This window comes from Lissotriton vulgaris, chromosome 2_1, assembly GCF_964263255.1.
Source record: "Lissotriton vulgaris chromosome 2_1, aLisVul1.2, whole genome shotgun sequence".
Lineage (NCBI taxonomy): Eukaryota > Metazoa > Chordata > Amphibia > Caudata > Salamandridae > Lissotriton > Lissotriton vulgaris.
The window spans coordinates 853,146,761-853,174,268 of NC_141687.1; the positions used below are offsets into that span (position 1 = coordinate 853,146,761).

General features: G+C 46.4%; 1 protein-coding gene across 25 annotated transcripts in view; it reads left to right on the forward strand.

Annotated features, from left to right (window-relative positions):
• Window positions 1-27,508, forward strand: part of LRRFIP1 (LRR binding FLII interacting protein 1) — a 470,251-nt gene that overhangs the window by 272,092 nt on the left and 170,651 nt on the right. For all 25 annotated transcript variants that reach the window (XM_086956332.1, XM_086956334.1, XM_086956307.1 and 22 more), the window contains one exon: window positions 14,075-14,110. In XM_086956332.1, the coding sequence (XP_086812458.1) occupies window positions 14,075-14,110 (36 nt within the window). The remainder of the gene's footprint in view (window positions 1-14,074; window positions 14,111-27,508) is intronic.

The window sequence follows — 27,508 nt, forward strand, 5'->3', positions numbered from 1 at the left end:
TGAAAGCGTGCACTGGCGGCTGCTGGTGTGTGTGCCTGGTGAAAACGTGCACTGACGGCTGGTGGTGTGTGTGTGCCTAATGAAAGCATGCACTGACGGCTGGTGGTGTGTGGGCCTGGTGAAAGCATGCACTGACGGCTGGTGGTGTGTGTGCCTGGTGGAAGCTTGCACTGACAGCTGGTGGTGTGTGTGCCTGGTGAAAGCCCGCACTGACGGCTGGTGGTGTGTGTGCGTGGTGAAAGCGTGCACCGACGGCTAGTGGTGTGTGTGCCCGGTGAAAGCGTGCACCGACGGCTGGTGGTGTGTGTGTGCCTGGTGAAAGCGTGCACTGACAGATGGTGGTGTGTGTGGGGGCTGCCTAGCTGTGCGCATGCACCGAACTTTGCAAATGAGAAAAAGCATGATGCAGGTGCAATTCACAAGTGTGGAGTGGGTGAACCCCAGACAGCATGACTCACTTACACAAGAGTTCATGCACTGCACCTGCATACTCCGCATGGTTTAAGGAAACTCAACCCACTCCCTCCCAGGCACTGAACACATATTTACTAAGAAACTCTGAGAAGAGCCTGCCTGCTGCACTGACGGCTGGTGGTGTGTGTGCTTGGTGGAAGCGTGCACAGACGGCTGGTGGTGTGTGTGCCTGGTGGAAGCGTGCACTGACGGCTGGTGGTGTGTGTGCCTGGTGGAAGCGTGCACTGACAGCTGGTGGTGTGTGTGTGCCTGGTGGAAGCGTGCACTGACGGCTGGTGTGTGTGCCTGATGGAAGCGTGCACTGACGGCTTGTGGTGTGTGTGCCTGGTGGAAGTGTGCACAGACGGCTGGTGGAGTGTGTGGCTGGTGGAAGCGTGCACAGACGGCTGGTGGAATGTGTGGCTGGTGGAAGCGTGCACTGACGGCTGGTGGAATGTGTGGCTGGTGGAAGCGTGCACTGACGGCTGGTGGTGTGTGTGCCTGGTGGAAGCGTGCAATGACGGCTGGTGGTGTGTGTGCCAGGTGGAAGCAGGAGCATTCACAGTGATAGAAGACACAAATGAAACTGACGAAAAGGAGGGGGAGAAGGGAGGTGGAGTGCGAACAGAGGAGCATGATTAACAGCTGGAATACATAAATGAAGCTGACCAGGAAGGAGGGGGGTAGTGCAAGCAGAGGAGCCTGATTATAGCAATAAAAACACAGATGGCAGCTGTGCACATGCACGAGCTCGTGAACGCAAGCTGTAGGCCAGCAAAAGCCTCTGGTGGCACTTTTAAAAGCCACTTACTAAATGTCTCGAAGAGACAGCGGGCGAGACCTAAAAATGAAAATAGCCACTTTACACAAGTGCCCCTCCTCACCTGATTTAAAAGTGCAATTGTGAGGGGGACTGAAGCCTAAAAGAACATAACATGTCCTGTTTATAAACCTATCTGCTCTCAGGAAAATGATTGCAAACCCTGAACCATTGGCTGTCCTGGGTGAGTCCCTTCTGGAGGTGTGGGGGTACTCTCCACAGGAGCCTTTTTCAACTGGCACACACAGGCACTGTCAGAGAAAGTAACAATTTGCCACTTACTCTTCATGCCTGGGTAAGCAGAGCACCCTGGGGGAGGGAGGGAGGGAGGTGATAAGCGTGGCTCAAATCCACCCGAGTGACTTACCGCACTCACTTATAGTCACTATATAGGAAGTCAGCCGGACAGTGGAGAAGAATAAACAAAGGTCTTTATTAGGCCAAATATCACTCATATGAGAGGGCCCTGTCCGACCTCACTCCTAGGAGTGCGAACGAGAGGACTGACTCTCTACATCACAGCAATACATTATAATGCAATACAGTAAAGAGGGGTACGCCCCTTGTGGAAAGTTACCGAGCCTCAGACCAGTGAACAATGCTCTCATACAGCAGGCATCTGCACCTGCAAGGGATACATTATTATCTCTACTCAAGGCCATGGAGCTAGGCTTCGGCGTCTCTGGGCATGAGAACATTACTGATAAAGAGACTTGTTAGTTTCGGCCACAGTAAGCCGAGAAACGAAAACTGCTGTCTTAGTACATTTCTGTATTCCTGCGGGAGGGGCATATGAGCGAGCAGGGCCCGCAGGCACAGAGGGTTACACAATATGGTGGCACACAGGCTAAGCTAAGGAACTAATATGGTCACACGTGCATTTGAGCATAAGTAAGGAGCAAGAATAGTAATTCAACATAGGTGCATATACGAACTTCATTAGTTAGTCATATGATGCTAACTCGCACATCATCATAGGGTAATTAGGGTATCGAAAAGTGAATTCTATCAGACCCTCCTTTTAGCATCATTGGCTAACTATAGCCTCATTTATTTGCGAAAAGGTAGTGCCGACATCCATTCTAGGGGCAGGACTTTATTTCTTTAGTCTAGAACGTCTTCTGCAATAAACATTAACCAACTTGCATCAGCAGGTATTTCAGTAATCATAGAAGTGGTATATTGACCAGGTAACTTCTTTTTCGGACGCATATTCGCAGCACACATTGAACAACATGGAGGGAGGCAGTATATGCAAAGGCAGCAAGTCAGAATTACACTCACCACACCAACCAAACCCATCAATATTTTCCAACCCCAGGAAGAGAAGGCACCCCAGAGCCACCCCTGTAGAGACCATGTCCCATTATCCTGATGTAGTTCGGTCGCTAATCTATGTAATTTCTGTACTGCCAAGTTAACAGTCGGGGCTGAGTCAGGTATATAAACGCAGCAAGACGTCCCGATGACGCGACAGGCCCCGCCCCTATCAGCCAGTATGACGTCAAGCACCATCCTGTTCTGGATCGTAAATAATCTCATAGCCTGAATCTCAACAGATATGTTAGTCGTAATGTCAGCTTCGGTGAGGACTACCTTTTCCATTACCCTGGACAGTCGTCGGATAGCCCTGCTGTTAAATATCGGACCCCAGAAAGGTAACAAACCCTTAGAAAAATCAGTCCATTGTTGGTACGAGGTGTCCGTCTGATCAACGTCATCTACCTTAAGTTCCCTCCTTTTGCGCTGCTCTTGCGGCTGCTCCTGGGGACTGGGGAATCGACGATGAGTTTTGTGGTAATCGGAAGGAGCCACATACACAGGAGGAATCATGTAGGCTAAGTAGCACACCCCACCCCAACCCTCGGGCAACCATAAATATCCATTTTCACCGCAAACGAAATAGATGCTGGGTGGGGCAATCAAAGAAGGGCTAAGAGGCAAACGTATTGAAGCAGTCACATTGCAGGAGCTATTATCGACTTTGATGGGACCCCTTCCCTCTATACAGAAAAATGGAGAAGGACCCACCACAGCCAGGGGTATCAGAGACTTGGAACTGTCGTTACTCTTCGGGGGGTGTCTATAGGACAGAGTAGCATTCAATTTCAGGAAACTATCCCTAAGTCTGTCAGTATCATTTGGTGTCAGGAATCGACCCAGCCTTTTCTCACACGTCTCTATAAACTTTTGGTCAAAACGTCCATCAGTATATATTCGTCCAAGGGAAGATGAAGGCAGAGGGCGTACTCGCATTGTCATTGTCCACCCCCTATTCTGCAGTCGGGGAGTCAGGGAATCTGGCTGCTGGAAATATTTAACAAGACCTATAAGAGTATACCACCCCACACAACTATTCACCGGCGTCAAAGGGAGAGCAAGGAATCTGTCTTTCTTATAGGCAGCAGAAGGTAAAAGCCCGCAAACCCAACAGTCTGTCATGTTGGTAGTGGCGTGTGCATGGTGTAGAGTCTTAATAAAAACATTGTCTTTATAACTTTTTCTTAACATTCTTTCACCATAATCAACAGTAATCATATTATGTTCAGGAACGGCAGTGGGTGTGGGTGCAAACACATGAACAGGGTAAGCTTTATCCAGGAAAAACAATATTCCAAGAGTTACTATAAAAGCAATCAGAATAATAATGATAACCACAATCTTTCCTTTTCGGGGAAGGGCCAACCAGGGGGAATCAGGCACAGGTCTCGGAGGAGCCGCAAAGGGCTGCTCCTCATCAGGAATGGGGCGCCCAAAAGGATACATTCTCAAGAACGTTCAAAATATATCAAAATCAAAAATAAAAAACACTTCTACTAAAAAGAAATAGTCCCAGACAATCCTCAACCGGCCAGAGGGGTTCTTCAACCCTTAAAAAGGGATCTTCTCCCTGTGTCCTTCAAAGCCTCACAGGCAGGCTTTTACCGTCCATACCTTATTCCAACGTCGCTGTTCAACAATTGAAAACAAGGGAGCACTTAATTTGGGCCCCGCGCCACTCTATAGTCTCATGACACACAATCTTCGGCTAAACACCAGGGCTCTTACAAGTCCATCCCTACCACTAAATCTTCGTATTCAGAAATTTCACTAAGCCCTTCTTCCAGTGTTTAGTCCATCATTTTTCAGCACTGTTACTTATTATTTTTTTTTTCGGGGCCGCAAATTATATCGAGTGCTCCCTGGCACTTCGGGGTCAGTGAACAAAACAGGTGTATCTGTGGCAGATGCTGGACTCTCTGGTGTCTCTTCACTAGTAGCAACAGGAGTAGTAGAGCTCACCGAACTTTCTATTCCGCTTCGCTCTTCTCCAATCAGTGAAGCATCCGAGAAAGGAGCATACCTCGGGATATTTTCATGCTCTTCATCAGCAATGCCATCCTTTACCCATTGGTCATAGGGCAACGGGAGCGGGACCCTCTTCACATGTGAGGCATGCGTCCACGCCTTCCTTCCGTCCACCCGAAGTGCAGTACGCGTGGTGAGGAGCACCTGGCGCGGCTCCGACCACCTTGGCTCCAGACAGGACTTCCGCTGATATCTTCTGACGACGACCCAGTCCCCTGGGTTGATGGAGTGTCCTGGCCCCTCCGGCAACGGCTTCAGAGTGTCTGCTACCTGCTGATGAATAGAACGAAGATCTTTAGTCAAGGCATACAAATAATCTGTCAACAAAGGGTAAGGTACTTCTGTAAAACATTTAGGCCTGGGCACTCCCCAGATATTGGCCGGACGGCCAAATACCACCTCGTGGGGGGAGACGCCCATTTTCGCATTCACAGTAACTCTCGTTGAAAGCAAGGCTAAGGGAAGGGCGTCTGGCCAACGGAGACCTGTACTCTCACATATTTTGGCCATCTTTAATTTGAGCGTGCCGTTAAACCGCTCCACGAGTCCTGCTGCCTGAGGGTGTAAGGCTGAATGAAATTTTTGGGAGATCTGTAAGCCCTTACATATTTGCTTCACTAGTTCTGCATTAAAGGACGTACCGTTATCGCTCCAGATCACCCTAGGTAATCCAAAGCGAGAAAAATACTCCTTGATCAACATTTTTGCAGTAGACATGGCCGTGCAATCTTTAGTTGGAAAAGCCTCCACCCACCTACTAAAGGCACATAAGACTACAAGGACATACTTCAAGTTATTGACCCTTTCCATTTCGATGTAATCCATCTGAATCACCTCAAAAGGGAAAGAAGGGGGTGCGAAATTTCCAGTTGGGACAGGGGTACCCTTTCCAGGATTATGTCTCAAACACACCATGCACTGACGAACCAAGTGAATGGCCACTTTAGAGATATTCTTATTGCTCCACACTGGGTCTAGCAATTTACAGATGCCCTTTGCACTAACGTGGGCAGGCCCGTGCGCCATCGTCACTACTGGAAGAACATATGCATTTGGGAGCAACCACCGTCTCTTATCTGTCACATCTGTCCAACATTCATCCGCATCTAATCGTCCCTGCCCATCCTTCCATGCTCTCAATTCCTCTTCTGTCGCTTTGCCCTGTATGTTCTTGACACTCTGTACAGTGTCTGCGAACATGTGAATATCTGGGACCCATCTAGCTGGTCCTGCCACAAACATCCGTGGTAATTTGTCTCTAGCAGTTTCTTTGGCTGTTTCATCGGCGAAAGCATTGCCTCGTCCTACATCATCCACTATTGTCTTGTGTGCGCTACATTTTATCACAGCCAATCTTTTGGGTAGTGTCAGCGCCGTTAGCAGTCGTAATATCAGTGGACCATGTTGTATGCGTTGTCCGTGAGAAGTCAGAAATCCCCGTTCTGCCCAAAGTCGCCCATAATTATGAGCCACGCCAAAGGCGTATTGGCTGTCAGTATAAATATTCACATCTAGCCCCTCACTCAATTCACATGCTCTCAGTAGGGCAATAATCTCCGCAGCCTGGGCAGAATTGTAAGGTATCCTAGAAGTCTCCACCACCGTCTGTAATGTTGTTATTGCATATGCTGCTGTCGATGTACCGTCTGGCAATTTAAAACAGGACCCATCCACATACAATTCCCCGTCTGGTTCATCCAAGGGCCTGTCTGTCAGATCCACCCTCCCCTTTGTCTCTTCTTCGGTCCTAAACAGACAGTCATGTATGTCATCGTCGTTTGTATCTGTGGGGATAGGTAACAATGTGGCTGGATTCAGTGTTGCGCACCTTTTGATCGTAACATGGGGTGCAAAAAGAGTCATCTCATAACCCGTAAGACGAGCACTAGTTAAGTGCTGCGTCTGTGTCCTGTTCAGCAAAATGTCCACAGCATGCGGTACCATTACTGTGAGATCTGATCCCAGTACGAGCCCTGCCGACTGTCTTATAGAAACCGCAGCAGCCGCCGTGGCTCTCAGACAACTCGGCAGCGCTCTTGCCACATTGTCAAGCATTGCAGAGAAGTAAGCACAGGGTCTCTGCTTCCCTCCGAAACATTGTGTTAAGACAGACAACGCGCAACCTTCCGCCTCATGTACGTAAAGAACAAAAGGCTTCTGGTAGTCAGGTGTCCCAAGAACTGGCGCAGAACATAAAGCCGTTTTTAGTGACTCAAACGCTTCTTGACATGCGGGGTCCAGGGTAGGGGCTCGCGCACTTCCTTGGTAGTCAGATACAATAGGGGTTTTGTTAGTAACGCATAGTTAGGTATCCACTGGCGACAATACGATGTTATGCCCAAGAACGCGCGCACCTCTCGCTGCGTGTTAGGTACCTGCATGTTAATAATCGCTTTTATGCGCTCTGGCGTCAATCTCCTCCCCACTTTCGAAAGGAGGTGACCGAGGTAGGTGACCTCCGTTCGACAGTATTGAAACTTTGGAAGGGACACTTTATGCCCTCTTTTGGCCAAATGGTGCAGTAATTTCACAGTAGCATCCCGACAACCCTGCTCGTCGTCTGATGCTATCAGGATATCATCCACATACTGCAACATAACGTTGCCAGGTGGAAGCTCCAGTTCATCCAATTGTGCCTTCAGAGCCTGACTATATATGCTCGGACTCTCAGTGTACCCCTGAGGAATTCTCTTGAAGCGGAAGCTTCGTCCAGCCAATGAGAATCCGAAAAGATAACGGCTTTCCTCATGTACTGGAATACTGAAGAAAACATTTTTCAAGTCTAGGACAGAGAAATATTTGGCCGAAGGGGGTATCATTGCCAATATTGTAGCAATGTCCGAGACCACCGGGTACTGTGGCTCCACTACTCTGTTTATGTGTCGCAAATCAATCACAAATCTATAAACATCAGGAGTATCATCAGTAGCTTCAGGTGACCGTCTTTTGAGGATAGGTAAAATAGGACTGTTACATATGTTCGAATCAGTCTCTTCCACTACCCCAGATCGTATTAGATCTTGTATTATTTGTAACAGGGCCTTCTCTCCCTCCCTAGGAATCCTGTATTGTGGAACTCTGGGCAATTTCGCTCCCACCTTCACTCTTATGGTCACCGGGGCAATATCCACTTTACCTACATCTGTATCATTGACAGCCCACAAGCTGTCGGGTATGCCTTGGAATTCAGGTGGTAAAGGGTCATCTTTCGAGAAACACTGCAATGGGCGGGCAACATTCGGGCCCAAAGTAAGGTACACGCCATCCGGAGAACAATAGATGGTGGCATGCAATCTTTTCAATAGATCTAAACCCAGCAAATTTTCTCCACAATTTGATGTCAATAGAAACGGTGAATCAACAGTAAAAGGGCCAATCGTTAACGTGAGAGGTTTAGAAATTGGGCTAATCACCGGAGTTCCTGCGAAACCCACAGAGATGTTATTTTTGCCAGACAGAGCCGCCCCTGGGACCCGAGAACGAGCCACTGAACTTTTCATTGCACCCGTATCCACTAGAAATTTTTGTTGAGACCCCAATAAGTCTGCTTCGACATAAGGTCCCCTCTGATCAACTTCCATAAGTACTGGTCCCATGCTCTGTCCTACGCTGTCCTAGTTGTGGGAAAACCCTGTCAAATCATCCACTGAGTAATCATCGTTATAGTACTGACCACCGCCCCTCTGCAACTGTTGTCTGTCTGCACCATTGTCAAAGTAGTTTCCTCCCGGTCTCCCGCCTCCTTCTGACCGTGTAGCCTGTCTCCCAAAATCACCACTACCTCGTCCTCGTCCTCTTCCTGGACCGCCGCCCGACTGAAGCAGTGGGCAATCCCGCCACCAATGCCCCTCCTGCTTACACTTTGCGCACTGATTCGGTCCCAGCCTTTCCCTACTCTCACCTCTCCCAAAACCGCCCCCCCGACTCGGCGCTGCACCCCTTCCTCTGCCTCTAGCCACTTGCTGCAACAAAACCCTTGTCTTTAGATCCTTAGCCTTCTTTTCCTGCTTGTCCTTACTTTCATTTTCTCTGTGTTCATAATACTGTGCCATACTGAGAATGCCCGAAGGAGAGGACGTCGTCCATGTGCACTCCGACGCTTGCAATCTTGCTGAAATTTCAGGCAATAAGTTCCCGACAAACCTATTAACAAAGAGCCGTAGCCCGCCATCTTGTGACACATCTTGCCCACTAAAATCTATGAATGTTTCCTCAAACCTCGTAAAGAAGTCCGAGACTGCCTCATCCTTTTTCTGCTTACAGGCCGTCAACTTGTCCCAATCTACCTTTTTCGGGGGAATGAGAGAATGCATATATTTTATTATGCGCCCTGGTAAAGCTAAGATCTCAGCCTTCGGCTTCTCCCCCGGCTTACGCTCCTTGTCCCAATCCTGCAACTCCTGCCACGTACCTCCTAACTCTTCCGTATGATCAGTACCCTTCACCTGCCGCCACACATCAACCGGGACCAAAAGCCCGAAAAACAATTCAACATCAGCCAAAGTCATCACAGTGGAGGACGCGGCTTCTGTTAGCTCTTTGTAGTAGGCAGTCGGATTCTTTCTAGAATCCGGCAGCTGAGCTTTCAATGATAACACCTCACTTCTCTTCCATGGCGTATACACCCATTGCTCCTGAAAATGTGCATCGATCCTGTTTCTGGTAACAGCCTCCGTTACTGGATCTAGCAACTCGGGGACCTCGGGATGAAAAATAGGGTGCACCTCGCGCATTGGGTGGAGACCTGGGAAATAGGGTGCGCCGGCAGAGGGTAATTCGTTCCTGTATTGTAATAGTGCACGTAAACTACTCATCACTTCTTTCACCCCGGTATTCGTTCTATAGGCTCCAGCCTGTATATCCCGTAAAACCGCTGGAGCCACACCTCCATACCCCTGCTCCCATAGCGGTATCAATACATTAGACATGTGCCACAAAGCGTGCTGCTGCATCAAAGGCTCAAAATCTTTCATGGTGGACCAAATATCTTCAAACGAATAAATATTATTCCTGGCCCACTGACATGCCTGATTAGCCACCATACTCTTTTCGTCTAAACCAACCGTAGAACGCGTAAGCAACTTCCGTACCTGCGAGAGTAATCCACTGCCTGCGCCTCGACTCGGTGTTAGCATTTCCTGACTGGGGGTGGTACTAGCTGAAACAGTAGGGAGTGCTAAAGAAAATTGGGAAAGTGGGGAGGGTGCGGGTGAAGTGGTCTGGAGTAATGAAACAAGGGGTGTCGAGGGCGAGGATTGTTGGGGAGCACTGGCTGAAGGACCCGGAACTCCGCTAGCGGGGGCTGGAATTGGCAAGGAGGGATACAAGGACTGTGGGGCATAAGGGGGAGGGGGTCGGGTATTCAAAATGTCTTCCATCTCATCCGGGTCGTCCTCCGTTACCACATAACTTTTATTTTCTTTCAACCTACAAAGTCTATCTGCGCGCTCCATACGTAGCGCATTCTCATTTCCCACCTGCTCTCTCGCCTTCTGCGCCATCGACTGGGTGGACTTTTTATAAGCCTCTTTCTCATCTCTCAGCTTACGTTTCCTGGCCTCTTTCTGCCACACTCGCAAAGAATCAAACATACTCTGACGGCTACGCCTAGCAAACAGTTTGTCTTGCAAATAGTCCAACTTAGCTTCATCGAAAGAACCCGTCAAAGGCCATTGCAAATCCACATTATCAGCAGTGTACCGGTGCCACAAAGTACCAAACAAAAGCGGGACCAGTCCATGTTTGACATACATATCAAAGCTCGGAGTCCCTTCAGGGGGTGCAGGTTGGCTCTCGGCCAGTCTAGTATCTGAGGGTCGACAACAGCATCCAAAACATCGCAACTTACTAAAACACGGCATCTCTACTTCGGTGTAAAAGAAACCATTCTCCACAGACTACGGTACCTTAAGTCTCTAGCTCAAGCTCGTTCGCACACACATACAGACATACATCAAAAACCACACATGCACATATATATATATCACCTTCAAACACGTGTTACCAAATGGGACAAGGCCCGTCGACCAAGTCCTGGGGAACCTGGACTCTACCGCAGACCGAACAGTACACTAACTGTTCTGAGGACGGGGAACAGATCCGTCACCCGTGCGGCACTATGGATCACTGCGCACTTTACCGCGGGAAACCCAGATCTCACCTCCACTGAACCACCACACTAGGAGTTCAGGGTAAGCACCGGAGTCTACCCACAATGAGCCACGCCTTTACCACAGTACCACCCGGTCGGATCGCTACCAACAATTACATCTAAATACGTCCCCAACCTCGTCAAGTCTGTCAGAGCACCAACTCGTACTCTGAGTTCCCCGGAGCACACTAGCCCCAGGAGCACACCGGCTCCTCAAATCATTAGAGACACTCTAGTCTCCCGGAACACTCCCGTTCCTGCAACAATCACAGGTGGACCACTCACCTTCCGTAGGCGGCACCGACCTCTACCGTTCTCCACCTCCGGCTGCCAGGACCAACACGGTCAGCTTCAAGTTCCGCCTTCTGGACCCCGGCGTAAGATCCGAACCGGGACCTCTCCCGATCAGCAGGGTGGGGCAGCGCTGCGAGAACCAAGCTCGGCATCAGATGGGTACCCGGGCCCACCGTGCCGACCAGCGGGTCCCCGGTCTTCTGCTACCCACTTACGGGTGAGAAAGATCCTTATCGCGGGGTCCCTATTCGGGCGCCATCTGATAAGCGTGGCTCAAATCCACCCGAGTGACTTACCGCACTCACCTATAGTCACTATATAGGAAGTCAGCCGGACAGTGGAGAAGAATAAACAAAGGTCTTTATTAGGCCAAATATCACTCATATGAGAGGGCCCTGTCCGACCTCACTCCTAGGAGTGCGAACGAGAGGACTGACTCTCTACATCACAGCAATACATTATAATGCAATACAGTAAAGAGGGGTACGCCCCTTGTGGAAAGTTACCGAGCCTCAGACCAGTGAACAATGCTCTCATACAGCAGGCATCTGCACCTGCAAGGGATACATTATTATCTCTACTCAAGGCCATGGAGCTAGGCTTCGGCGTCTCTGGGCATGAGAACATTACTGATAAAGAGACTTGTTAGTTTCGGCCACAGTAAGCCGAGAAACGAAAACTGCTGTCTTAGTACATTTCTGTATTCCTGCGGGAGGGGCATATGAGCGAGCAGGGCCCGCAGGCACAGAGGGTTACACAATATGGTGGCACACAGGCTAAGCTAAGGAACTAATATGGTCACACGTGCATTTGAGCATAAGTAAGGAGCAAGAATAGTAATTCAACATAGGTGCATATACGAACTTCATTAGTTAGTCATATGATGCTAACTCGCACATCATCATAGGGTAATTAGGGTATCGAAAAGTGAATTCTATCAGAGGGAAAAAGAGAGAGAGAGAGAGAGATATGCTGAAAGGAAAGCGTGTGAAATGGAGACACGTTTGCACACACTACAGACAGTCAAGCCGGGGTGGGGGCCCTTCCAGGCCTGGGAGGGGCATGCACCACAGTACTGCGGGGGCTTGCATTACACCCCTGCAAGAGAGACTTGGTTTCCTGACGTGTTCTTTGTTAGGGTGACTTGCTTGATCTCTTGGTGCATTGAACTGCTTGATCTCTAGTCTTGGTGCATTGAACTGCTTGATCTCTTGGTGCATTGAACTGCTTGATCTCTTGGTGCATTGAACTGCTTGATCTCTTGTTGCACTGAACTGCTTGATCTCTTGTTGCACTGAACTGCTTGATCTCTTGTTGCACTGAACTGCTTGATCTCTTGTTGCACTGAACTGCTTGACCTCTTGGTGCATTGGACTGCTTGACCTCTTGGTGCATTGAACCGGCAGCACCACTTCCAAAAGAGTTGTCTCTCGGTCCCACAGTGCAATTACTTCTTGCCTCCCTACCTCAGATAGGCTGACTTGTCACCTCTACCACTGTCACCCTCACCCATGTATACCCAGTGGGGCTTCTCTCCTGTTCCTTTCTCTGTTGCTAGCCTGCTAGGTTTGCACTATAGAAATACCAAAACATCTAGATTTACATAAAGGCGTGATAAAATAGAGAGACCAAATACACCACATGCACAAATTACGAAAATTTGCACAATTTTCAAATAATAAATGGAATATAGAAAACATGTTATTTTTAAATAGGTTGGCCATGTCTTCAGATTTTTAAAGGTATTTGTCATGGAAAATACAGAGACCGTTTTATATTTACAATTGTTAAAGCAATGGACCGCAACAAGCTATTTATTTTTTTAGTACGTAAGAATTATCTAAAAACATTTCCTTTTTGTTGCCATGCATCATCCACTGGAAGCGAGAAGGCCTATTTACCCCAAGAAAACGTATCATGCATGGTGACTGTGTGGTAATGGTGTCACATAGTGTAAGCTTACAGTGAGAAGTGATCTAGCCTAATGGTTGTAATGTATGTAGCATTCAAAATAATTAGAAAAAAAATAAAGTGCCCCTGTAGGGCATTATTAAGTGTTTACACTTGCCTTACAGTCATGGATACCATGCATGATTCTTCTCTTTGTAGAAACAGGCTTTCACCCTTGCAGCGGAACACACATCACATACTAGCAAAAAAAAAACTAGATCTGTAGACCCACTTAAATTCTATTTAATGTTACCCCTGAAAAAGCTCCAAGCACAATAGAGTTTGTAAGTATGTAAAATATGTTGTGTTAAACTGGCATTTACAATAGTAAGCTAAACCTTGAAATTTCAACATTAATTTGGAAATTGTACTACATGGGAACAACAAACCTTGATGTACATTAGCACAGGTTGAAAGTGGACTTGGATTGGACAGAATCATTAATAGTACCAGATGTACTATAACGCTTAAGTAAAATAATAAGTTATTATACCCAAAACATTAGGCGCGGTCAATACCACATTTATATCAAGATCTACAATAGCTGCTAGGTTCTGTGATCTTGCATCTACAAGCTCTTTCCATCTTTCCTTTCATGGTGTTATCGCTCAGGTTTTTCACTATTGATAGACTTCGGCTATATGTTGGCATCTGAAGAACATTGGCATAGAACTTGCTACTTGGAAACCCAGAAGAGTTCGCCCACTCACAGGGCTCTTTTTCTTGCTCTTTTCTGTGCTCCGAGGGCTCTACTCTTCCCAATACAAAATTCATACTTTGAAGTGGAGAACCCACCCAGAGTCCATCACTGTTCCATTTTGCCACTATACTTCTATGCTGTTCGAGAGTTTACTGCCGCAAGAATTGGCTATGTCTTAGCCTAAAAACATTTACAGTGACTAGCCAAACTCAAAACGCATTATAGCCCTATTCTGAGATTGCTTACACTGTTTTGAGAATTTGCTTTAGTTGAGAAGTGTATCGCATTTCCTGAAAACCTCTGCTTGAGAGTGGGTTGTGTTCTCGTTGGTCAGTAATTGTTTTGTTCTTTTTTGTAGGTTGAAGAAAGGCCAGACAAAGACTTCAATGAAAAGGTAAGCACTCACTAGTTAATCTTCTCACAAGAATTAAAATAATTGCATAAATAATGAGAGAGAGTGTGCGCGCGCTGTATTTCTAAGGTGTGCAGGGGTACACATGGAGTGAGGTCAGGAAAGTGAGCCTTTGGACCTTACCTTTCTCTTAAGTTGTAGAAAAAAGTAAAAGTGCCATTGCACAAATGGTTCTACCTATGAAAATGTCTATATTAACCGGGAAACAACCTTTACTCCGAAGTTTTTACTTCGTATTACATTTTACACACATTTGTTTATATCGTAAAGACTGCTGGCACGCAAGTCTTTACAACGCAAGACATAACCACGCATTTGAGGGTAATTAGAAAAGGGGGCTTGGGGGTGTGTCCCCCTCACCCACCAACATTATAAAATGCTCAAATAGTACTAAACCTGTAAACGAAAATGGCAAATAATTAAATAGATTTACATTTAATGTATAATTTTTGAACAGTAGGTGGCAGTTTGAGATGTAACGGGATTTTTCATGACCTGTAAGCATGGTAAAAGTATGCGTGGTAGTGGAATGCGTGGTGAAGGTGTTTCTAATGTGAGTGAATGTAAATGCGTGGTAGTGGTATGCATTGTAAAATCTTGATGTAAAGATGTGCGTGGTGAAGTAAGGCATGGTAATGTCATACAACCGTTCGCATCAGTTACATAGGCTTCTATTTTCCTCCAGTAAAAGTGCAGCCAATGTGTCACCCCTTTAGAGGTGACTGGGTGGCTGTGGGCCCAGGTCCTCTGCAGATGGAGCATCAATTCTGCCATAGAACCTTCTGATTGATGATAATCCACCGCAAATGAGAAGTGGGTGTGGGCAAGGATAGCACATTTGACACCACTGAGTCATGTGACCAGAAACAACACAAAACCTGTACTCTCTCATCTTCTGCCTGTCACTGTACAGTCACATGATACGCTACATCTTTTCTCTGTGCCTTGTCCTGCCATGGTGGCACACAGTAGCCTCCTCCACCAATCCACTCGCAGGCAAATAGTCCAAATTCAAACAATAGAGACACGTTCTCCATATTCACTGTGAAAGTAATGAGTAGCAGATATACGCCATTCATTAATTACATTGGTGGTTTTGCTTCTTTGGCCACAAAGCTATTTATGACCAGATCTTTCATTTAGAAGCAACTAGGGATGCCTGGCTTTCACCTTGTGGATACCCTGCTGGGGTTATCTCACAGGGGAATACCAGGATGGGTTCCCAAGGCAAGCGCCTTGATGCCTTCGGGTGATATGTGCGCTTATATAAGTCGCAATACATTTACATTTACAACTACGGGTCATTTGTAACATGTCTTTTTAATCCCAATTAATGTACCCTGATCCCTTCTGCTACTAACTGGTTATGTTTGGTAAAGAAGAGCTGAGAGAGGGCTGATCGCTCTAGAAGATTAGCCGACATCTGGCTTTCTCTTGCATGTGTGGAAACAGCTGCTTATGAAAGGGACTGGCCTTGGAGCATCCTCCCATATGCTATCACCACCTGCAAATTGGACGTCTAGTTCAAAGTGTTTTTTTAAAAATTATTTCGTTAAACATCTATACATTTAATTGTAAAGCATATCAGACAAATTGTAATAATCGGCTCCTTCAAAAAAACAAAAATAAATAAGATAAAATAAATTGACCATGCCTCTGCTTAATTATGCTCTGTCAAAGACATTGAAACATGCAGACAAATGACTTTAAAATTCAGTGTAAAATATATAGCTTCCTTTTTATGCATCTTCCCACCCCCTGAAATAGTCAAATGCCCAACCAAAAGTGGGCAAAGCCAAGCGTGTTCTTGGCTGGGAAAAACACGTTTATAATGCTTTATTTTGGAAATGTAGATGTCGCTGCAAATCTATACATTCATTTTTGTGTAAGAAAATATTAGATTTACAGATTTTCTTGTTACGCTTGTGTGCATAGCTAAGTATTTTATCTAAATTTTAGTATTCTAGTTTGCATCATAGAGCCACCTGATCAATAGTTTTCATTATTTGATCTCTTAACATTTGAAATTATTTAGGTACGAAGCTATTGGTAATCTGTTTGGTAAATATTTTTTAAGTAGACATACAGATTGTCTTTTTTTTATCCTGCCTTATTAAGAAAGTCCTTCTAGAAATGACTGTCGATTAAATAAAGCTAAAACTGTGTTTTGAACAGTTTTAGGTAATTATAATGGTACTTCACAACACCAGAAAATTATGTAAAACATGCATCTTATGTTGTTGATCTAACCTCAGTAAGTAAGTCTACCAGTCAGTTGTGAGCCTCTTTGATTTTTGTCATTGTGCTATCTTAAATAGACTCTGACATTTTCCAGCAGTCTCAAGTCATGTGAATACCCAGGTACCAATATCACTATGCTAATTGTCATCTGCTTTTCTTTGTTTGATTCCAATGTAAATTATGTGTTTAAGCTGAATGCCATGATTCTGGAATTCATTGTAGTCTTGTATATCTAAATAGATTTATTGTACCAGTACAAGAGTAGTGTGTCTGGATGCCATCGCCATGTATAACATTATATTGGCCTACATTTTGGTATTAATGTTATGCCCTGGGTATTCTGAATATTACGAATGTGTTCCACAAGCATTTGTACAGGAAGCACAAACTACAGAGCAGTTAGCGGACACCCTACCAGTTTGTTTTGTGGTTTAGAACATATGGACATTGTGATCATTAGCAGGTCTTCTAGATCTAATGTCTACGTTTAGCACCCATACAACCTGATTATCCACTCATACAGGCCTCCACTTTGCTCAGACGTTGGACCAATGTGACAAATCAACCACATTTTCAGCATTGTATCCGTTTGTTGCAAGTGGAAATATAGTCTTTGTGGCCAAGTTTGGAATTGTGCTTGTTCATAGGCATTTATCTAGTTGTTTGTAGTATATCCACTCCAAATAAAAACATGACCAAGAGGTGTAATCATTGGACATATTATTCCTACGCAAACACCACTATTCAAGATCTAAGAGCTTCCATATTAGCCCAAGCTCAGTTCTTTCCCTATAAGCATTGACCTTTTGATCTAAGTCCCTAAAGTATCTCACTGAATTCCACCAGCCTCTCCATGTCGGAGGTGCCACCTGGCGCCAGTTCTTGCAGATTTCCTGCTTGCTAAGAGACGTAAATACTAGTTTGTTCTGCAACCCTGAAAGGCCTTCCACCCCATCAGGCAACAAGACCATACCAAAGAGAATTACAGAGGAGCTTACCGCCACATCTTTACCCAAAACGTCCAAAAAGGTCTTCCCCACATTGCCCCAGAACTCCTTTAGCAGAGGGCTTGTGGCAAACATGTGGATGTCATCCGCCTTCTGGGCACCACATATCTTAGACCTGGCTTATCCACCAACCCTTATTTTGGACAGTTTGAGTGGGGACAGTATATCTGTGGTGTGAAAAAGTGGTTTCTCCTTAGTGCAGCAGATTTGATCAACGTGTAAACCATGTCTGAAGATACTTGCCATAAATATTTCAGCTCCTTGTCAGGCAAGTATTTCTCCCAGACCAGGTAAGGATGTTCCAACTTCCTGTCTGCTGCAGGACATAATTATACTAGAGTGCTACTTCCTTCTTCGGATTAGGATCTTGCAAGTTGTCCTCCATTGAGTTGTCCACAAGGGGATGCCACTGCTGGTTCTTGCACCACATTGAGATTTGGTAATGTTTGAATCTGGATAATGTGCCATTAAAATTTTCCAGGTATCCCATGGCAGACATTTGTCTCCATCTACTATATCCATCCAACGTGCAACACCTGCATCTTTTAATGACTGAACTAAAGCGACCAAGAGGCACTCTGGTGTTCCCGGTGAGTCCCATACGGGGGCCCATTCACTGTAATAGGATAAACCTAAACTAGAGCAGCATTCAAACCACAGTTAGGCAGCAGCATATAAGACCTTCAGCCAGACTTTTTTTTAAAGTATTTGGAGGCACCAGATTTGTACATAAAACCCTCCTCAGGGCTGTCCATCAGCATAGCCTTGAAAATGCAGCCAATCAAAGTGTTGTCTGGCCTGAGAAGTAACATCCTGCAGTTCTTCAGTTGCTATGCCCAACCGTACAGCTGGAGGTCAGGTAGGCACAGGCCGCCATGCGAAAGCTTACGTCTTAGCTTCTTCCAAGACAGCCTGATCCCCCTTGCCCACCTATATAAAAGCAGAAATCCTTTCCTGGATTTTAACTAAAAGGCCTTTATCAAACGCCAATGGGATAATATTAAATAGGTAGGCAAACTTGGGGAGGATGCACATTTTAATCAAGTTAATCCGCCAGTGTGTAAGCGGGGGTTCTGCCATCTTTTCAGAAGTACATCAACCTCCTTCGAGAGTCTAACTAGGTTTACTTCAGGGATTTCTCGTAGTTCCTATATTATGGTTACACCAAGATATCTGATCTCTTTAGATAGCCTTACACCCAGAACTGCCACGTTCCAAGCCATAGCGGTCTTGTCATTATTAACCTCATACCCAGACAGTTTCCCGGTAGCCTGTACTTCAGTAAGTAATTCTGGTAGAGGTTGGTTGATATTAGACGACAATATTATCAAATTGTCTGCATACAGGGCTAGGTTCCTTGTGAAACCATTTACAACAAAAGAGTAGATCTTTTTATTTTGCCTTGAGCATTGAGCCAAATGCTCGATGTATAAATCAACGAGAATAGGTGACGGAGGGCACCCTTGTCTTGTGCCACGCTCTATTAACACAGGTGCTGTGAGATTAACCACAATCTGGGCTCGGGGAGATTTATTGATTTTATTAAGGACCTCTTTGAAGGTCTCCTCGAAAGCAAAGCCATCAATACTCCATTCAAGTAATGCCAGTTAACTTGATCGAAGGCTGTTGCTGCGTCTCGGGTGATGATTGAAAGCGGAGCACCATGCGCCATTGCCAGGTCTATTGAGTCAATTGGAGTGAGAACCAGATCCTTCATCTGCCTCCCCGGGAGGAAGCCCTTCTGGTCTTCGTGATTTATCAGCCCCACGATCTTACAAAGACGGACATTTAGTACCCCAGTGAAGACTTTATAGTCGCAGTTCAATAGTAATATTGGCCGATAATACTGGCATTGTGTAGGATCCTGCCCGGGCTTAAGATTAGTGTAATGACAGCCTCACTCCACGAGTCTGGTAAAGGGGAGGTGCCTCTCAGAATTTCATTAAACAGCTTCAACTAAATAGGGATAACTTCACCTGCCAGTAAAACATAGATCTCGTTAGCGATCACATCGGCCCAGCAGCTTTCCCTTTCTTGATTTTTTAACATTTTTTTTTTAAGGGCAGTGAGGATTTCGCTCCCTGGTATATCTTGGGTGAGCAATGCTATGCTCTCTAAACTCTGCTGTGGGAGCTGTTTCCCAGCGAGCCATTGATCTAGGGCACCTACGTCTATAACTAAATCCTCCCGGTATAAGTCCTGGAAGAATTTAGTAAAAGCCAGCTCAATGTCATCTTTATCCTCAACATACTGGCCGCCATTAGCCGGTTTAATCTTACTGATGTAATTATGGGGTCTATCTATTCTACTCTTCATTCAAAGTAGTTTGCCAGAATTCTCTCCCTGATCAAAGTCCCTCATTTTGCTGACTTCCCATTTCTGCACTATAATTTCTCCAGTCTTAAGTCTAAATTCCCGCTGCAGGTCTTCAACCTTCCCCACTAAGCATTCTTTTTCCACGCCACAAACATGCCTGGCCTTTAAGGCTGCTTCGGCCGCTATTAACTACTCCTCTAACGGTGCAATCTTTTTTTTCAGATCTGGCCCATCCAGCAGTAGCACCGTTCAAAATCCATCTCAACCAGGCCTTAAGAGTCTCATACCACATGTTTAGGCGCAGAGTCTAAATTTTGATTGAAAAAGACAGCCATCTCCCTCTTTATCTTGTCCGGAATATGTGGTTGCAGAAGAAGCCTCCTATTCAAGGTCCACCTTCTCGGTGGAGACCTTGAGGGGAGCTCTATATTTAAAGCTATTGCACCATGTTTAGAAAGGTGAATGGGTAAATACTCTATTTTTCTTACTTTCCCTATTTATGAGCGCTCCATAAAAATATAATCAATCCTTGAGGAATGGCCATTTTTGTTACTAAAAAAAGAATAGTCCCTGGCATCACCCTTTTTCTTCCGCCATACATAACATAAGTTTAAATTGCTTAGCATAGCGAGAAGATGGGCTTTGACCCGTGGTGCGGCAATTTGGGTGTGGGGAGAGGATCTGTCGAGCCTATTATTTAGGATGACATTAAAATCCCTGCCGAAAATCAGAGGAGCTTCAAAATCAGCAAGGGAAAGGCAAAGCCAAGTGTGATATCGTCTTCGTTTTGGGCCCTAATAACTGGCCAACGTGAAGGAAGTAGCACAACTCCTAATTTCCACTACAACCCAATGTCCTTTCTCGTCTGTGTGTGATTTGCTCAACTCAACTCCAGAGTTTGATTTAAATATTTTAGCAACTCCTTTGGAGCAGCATTGTTGGTCTGTGGTTACGACTTTAATCACCCACCTGTCTTTGTCCATCAAACAGTGCCATACATTCAGACCGTAACAAATGCGTCTCCTGAAGCATGAGAATCCCTAGCTGGGTTGTCCTTCAGATATTGAAGGACCAGTCGCTGTCTTATTTTGACCCTCAAGCCATTCACATTCCAACACAAAAATTCTAAATAGTCCTCTCCCATAAGACCAGCTCTATCCCTGTTATCATGTTCCCTGGTCAAGCTGCATCCATTAAACAAGCATTTACAATGCAATGGTCTCGCCTTTGCAAAAGTTAGAGCTATTTGCATTGTAAATGACAACATTTTTATGTATGTGTTGGTTTTGAAAACAGATAAATAAATGGCATTGTCATTTACAATGCCAATAGCTTAATCTCTCGCAAATGCAAGACCTATTGCATCTGCAATGCAATAGATCGCGAGTTTGAGCTATTGACATTGCAAATACCAATGCATTTTATTTACGTTTCAACAACCAAAACATAAATAAAAGGTCTCTCACACTGTTGTCTCTCATACTGATGTCTCTCTCACACTGTTGTCTCTCACACTGATGTCTCTCTCACACTGTTGTCTCTCACACTGATGTCTCTCTCACACTGTTGTCTCTCTCACACTGTTGTCTCTCACACTGATGTCTCTCTCACACTGATGTCTCTCTCACACTGATGTCTCTCTCACACTGATGTCTCTCTCACACTGATGTCTCTCTCACACTGCTGTCTCTCTCACACTGCTGTCTCTCACACTGCTGTCTCTTACACTGCTGTCTCTCACACTGCTGTCTCTCACACTGCTGTCTCACACTGCTGTCTCTCTCACACTGCTGTCTCTCTCACACTGCTGTCTCTCTCACACTGCTGTCTCTCTCTCACTGATGTCTCTCTCACACTGATGTCTCTATAACACTGCTGTCCCTCTCACACACACAGCCAGAGCCAAACACACACACACACACACACACACACACACACACACACAGAGCCCCACACACACTCACCGAGCCACACACAGCCACACACACACAGCCACACACAGCCACACACACACAGCCACACACACACACAGAGCCACACACACACACAGCCACACACACAGAGCCACACACACACACAGAGCAAGACACACACACACAGAGCCAGTTTGAGCTATTGACATTGCAAATACCAATGCATTTTATTTACGTTTCAACAACCAAAACATAAATAAAAGGTCTCACACTGTTGTCTCTCTCAAACTGCTGTCTCTCTCACACTGCTGTTTCTCTCACACTGCTGTTTCTCTCACACTGCTGTTTCTCTCACACTGCTGTCTCTCTCACACTGCTGTCTCTCTCACACTGCTGTCTCTCTCACACTGCTGTCTCTCTCACACTGCTGTCTCTCTCACACTGCTGTCTCTCTCACACTGCTGTCTCTCTCACACTGCTGTCTCTCTCACACTGCTGTCTCTCACACTGCTGTCTCTCACACTGCTGTCTCTCACACTGCTGTCTCTCACACTGCTGTCTCTCACACTGCTGTCTCTCACACTGCTGTCTCTCTCACTGATGTCTCTCACACTGCTGTCTCTCTCACTGATGTCTCTCTCACACTGCTGTCTCTCACACTGCCGTCTCTCTCACTGATGTCTCTCTCACACTGCTGTCTCTCTCACACACACAGCCAGAGCCAAACACACACACACACACACAGAGCCCCACACACACTCACTGAGCCACACACAGCCGCACACACACAGCCGCACACACACAGCCACACACACACACAGAGCCACACACACACACAGAGCCACACACACACACAGAGCCACACACAGACACAGAGCCACACACAGACACAGAGCCACACACAGACACAGAGCCACACACAGACACAGAGCCACACACAGACACAGAGCCACACACACACACAGAGCCACACACACACACAGAGCCACACACACACACAGAGCCACACACACACACAGAGCCACACACACACACAGAGCCACACACACAGAGCCACACACACACACACAGAGCCACACACACACACACAGAGCCACACACACACACACACAGAGCCACACACACACACAGAGCCACACACACACACAGAGCTACACACACATACACAGAGCCCCAGAGCATAATTCCAAGACCCAATGTAATTTAAAAACAGTTGAGGAAACTTAGATGAGGTTAAACATGAAATGTAAACCGGAAACCCCTCAGTTCAGTCGGTTGATGTGTCAGCTGCAGGGATGTGCGTGTTAACTTCAAGTCGTAGGTTTCAGTCGGACCAATATAGCTCAGCGGGTTGATCGTCCCAATCCGGAGTTGTGTGTGAACATTGAGAGCTCCCGTCCCAGTAGGTAGAGCAGGCCGCTGCTGCAGAGCTGTACATTTTTAAGTCACACGTTCTGCACTCCCCTGGGGGTACGGGCCCGCAGACACACCCCGCTCCCCACCAGTCACTCTCCCAGCTCCTCTCTTCATAGTCCACCTGCCACACACCCACCCCTGTTTTTCCCGTCCCCTGCTGGTGACCGGGCTATAAAATATGTTCTCCCCTTTGAACTCTGTGGTGTTAGGCGTTCAGAGGATCACATAAGTCGGACCAACATAGCTCAGCGGGTTGATCGTCTTGATCCGGAGTTGTGTGTGAATATTGAGAGCTCCTGCCCCAGTAGGTAGTAGATAAGTAGGTTATTCCCAAAGTCCATTTACACTGTCTGAACACTACTGTCACCTAGTTATTAAATGTCTGAGTACAGAAATTAATAGCTGATGTTTATCAGTTTACTTTCATTAAGTGTCTGCAGCAACATTGCACACATTTTAACAACTTCTGATCAGTTGATACTAACAACATTTTTTACTGTTAAAATCTGCAAATTACATGGATGACGGACTATGTGGTGAGTGCGGCAAATTACTTTAATGCAGAAAACGCCATGGACGCACAACGCCGTTTTTCCAGCGCACTACTCCTTTATTTTATCCCTGAAACTCTGCTGTTCCATTCTAGAAGTGCTGTAGCTGCAGGGCACACATTTGAGAAATGTACTTTTGTGTAAAAGCAAGATCGTCAAAACATTCCATTGCATGCCAAGAACAAACAACGCAGTTTAAACTTCCTCCAGAGGGCACAAAATGCGGAAGCAGCGTGTTAAACCGGGCTGGGGTGGGGGGTGATGGAAGGGAAAAAGTGTTTCCATTCTGTGCACACAAATCCCATCCAACACATCCTTATAATCGGCTTTAAAAAAAAAAGGATGACAGAACTGAAAATGATTATAGTCCCATAATTAAGCAACAATGGTTTGTCACATAATGAAAAACGCGTACCTGTCCAAGAGAGATGTTAAAAAAAAAAAATACAGCTCAACTAATTTAACAGACCATCTATCACTTTAACCCCTTCCATGCTGATGACGGCTCCCGGCCGTCATGCGTCACAGTGCTCGTGTGCTGATGACGGCTGGGAGCCGTCATGGCCACGCTCGCGATCGGAATGTGCCGCACAGGAGCGGTATTCCGGCCGCGGGCAAGGGGTTAAAATGAGAAGCACATTCCTGAAGCGCAGCATCACCAATGTAGCGGCGTTTGATCTAGCACACTTGTGTATCATTAAAGATGTAATTTTCGCATTAGAGACCAAATGTTTAAAATATCAGTGGGTCTAAATGTTGGTGCAAAATTGCATCAGTGTAATTCTGTGTAATCCGGAAATGTGTGTGCAAACGCACACTGGTAATGGCGCAATCCTATTCAATGGGACACTTCACTCTTAAACCTTGATATCCCCTTTTGCCCTCTGCGAATTGGGAATCAATTCTGCTTTCAGTAATGTGTAATCATATATGATAAGTCAAGGCCTAGCTCTTAATTGTTAATACTAGGAACACGATACGAAATACAGAGTGTATGCCGTAGCTGCAGTCACGCTGATCCGCATGCGGTGAACGCTCTCAACCTGAAGCACAAGTGAGGCTGGGATGAAGTCGAATTTATTCAAGCCTTCCATTCTATTCCAGTTATTGTAATTTCAAGTTTTTCGAATTCATTCTTCCAATGTTTATTTGTGGGTGCACATCAAGTGGCCATAGCATAGTAGCCTTCCACTCCTTATCCAAATGCATTGCACTGTGGTACCTGTAGGAATATACACACCTCAATGTGCAGCATTTAAAACTTTCAGAACCACTGACACTTGTTTCACTCTTTTTCCGTTCTTCGGTAGAATAGACTGTAACTGTGTAATTCAACTAAAGGCTACTTTGTAAATTGTTCAGTATCCGGGCACCTCCACAGGCTGATTCCCCCTCTCAGGACATTGCTATCGATCCAAAGCAATCGACAAGAAAAATATTTGAAAGTACAACGACCGGAATGCTATGGAGACTCGAAAAAAAATACAATTACCGTTTGCGGAATGATGTCCGATCTCGAGTTACAATCAACAATGCGCTCTAATCCGACATCTCTAGTTCCAACGCTGGTACGCGCCCTTTACAAATGTCCTATGCACGTGCACCCAGGAAGTTGATTTTCTGCTAAGCTCTTAGGTGCGGAGAATGGATAACACAATTTTCGAAAATGCAGTTTGTTATATCCCATCAGCAGATAACAGGTCTACAGGGCAATAAAAGGTGGGGGAGGAGGGGCGAGGGAACATGGGATGATGGGTTATAAATCCACCCACGGGCAGGTGATGAAGTGAGCACAAAGCGTCCATTTGCTGCTGCTGACGGGGGTTTCATCCGGCCGCAACAGGCTGTTCGTCTGAAAATGAAAAGTCGCCATGAATCCTCCGGCCCTCGCTGCCACTGCAGTCGAGTTACCTAATGGATCATTATGCGCGCGCGGCGCTAGGTCAAAATCATCTCTGATAAAAAAGAATTCACTTTTAATGAGGAGGAGAATGGGTATGACCTCTGTGTTACCGCACGCAGGGCACAAGTCCTAAAACAAGCGCTCGCCATTTCTAAGCCCCTTCCTTTTCAGACTGGGGGGTGTGTTTTTGACTGAGAACGTCACTAGATCGAAAGAATGTCAAAAACACGACCCCAATCCGAAAAGGACGGGGTTTAGATACAAAGAATGACGTCACTAGGACCTCTTCTCCAATGGCTGACTGCCGTTTATGAGGCCCGCCAATGGAGAAGAGGGGCGGGGCTTAACCTCGCTACTCCAAGTCATTAAATCTCGTGAGCTCGAGTGCGCATGTGCGCACTCGACGCCACACGAGACCTAAAAAGGTTATATAAAATGAGGACACTTTTTCATTTATTTTTTATTTTTTGCTATACTTTTAAAAATTCACAATCCCCCTGTTAAATGATTCCTCTTTCTCATTCATTGTAGTGAAAGCTATACATTTAAACTTGAGGAATGAAATTCATCTTCTGAATAACTCCATTATTCATTCTGCTTAAGCAGTTTGCTCATAAATCTGGCGTTCGTAAAAGTATTGCAGCTATGGTCAAATTTAACCACATAGAGCCTTCCAATATTGTTATAATTTGCACAATTTATTCTGTTTTTAGTATACAGCTAGGAGGATTTTTAGGTTTAAAGTATTTTATTAAGGCACAAAAACACAGGGAGGGGAGCAGGAGGTCAAGCATACATACAATACAAGAAGCGGAACGTTGCAGCGAGTCAGAAGAAAAGCAGGGAGGCAGGAAGCCCGAGAGGGTAACTAGGCAAATACAAAAGGCAATAAGGCATTGTGAACGACCCCCCTGTTGACCCCCACTCCCTAAGCAAGGCCACACCCGAATAGCACCCCGCAACACAGTAAAGGAGAAGCATACCGTACCACCAACCCCCCGACCCCAGAGAGGAAGAAGAAAGGAGAGCAAAGGAGGAAAAGAAAGAAAACAATACCCCAACATCCCCGTCCGAAAGGCAGCAATAGAAGCATATAACCCCTCTTCCCGCCCCCAACCCCCGGCCCCCAATCCGCACATTCACTCCGCCGCAGCTGCCGGCGGCGTCAGCCGAAGGAGGCGCAAATACCGTGGACACGTGAGCTCGTGGAATTCCGTGGACAGCAATGCCAAAAAGGGGTGCCAGAGCTCCTCGAACTGGTCGACATTCCCAGCCACCGTTAGCGACATCTTCTCCATGCCCAGTACCTGCCAAAGTCTATGCAGCCAGCCAGTGATAGAGGGGGCAGTAGGGGTGCGCCAGAGTATCAGTATGTTCTGAACGGCTGAACCTAGCGCAATCGCAATCTGCCTGCCCCTGCGGGATTTCAGCGGGTACATCAAATCATTGGGGAGGCCTAGCAAGACATACGCGGGGAAGCGCGGAAGCTCTATCTCAAAATGCCTATCCACCTCATCTAAGACCTCCTTCCAATAGGCCGACAGCACCGGGCACTCCCAGAGAACGTGCGTGAGGGTGCCCTCCTGTCCGCAGCCGCGCCAGCAGCCTTTATCGCCTATTTTGCGCATCTCATAGAGCCGCTCCGGGGTATAGTACCAATAGGTGGACACTTTAGTGAAGGTTTCCGTCAGCCCAGTATGGTACGCAGAGTGCCTCGCCCGATACGCAATCTTGTCCCACTCCTTGTGACTCAAAGTCCTACCCAGTTCCCTGTGCCAGCGCTCCCTTCCTGGGTTATGGTAATGAAACGGCGGGGGTTGGAGAAATTTATACAAATCAGTGATGAGCTTGGCGTCCGAGGTCCGGGTTACCAACCATCGCTCGTAGGGCGTGATTGAACGGGCAGCGACGTCACGCACTGGGGGTTGAAGAGCCCAGTGGCGGACCTGCATGTAACGCAGCCTGTCCCCCTCCGTCAGGCCAAACTCCTGTCGGAGCTGCTGGAAGGGGAGCACGCCCTCCGGCCCATAGAT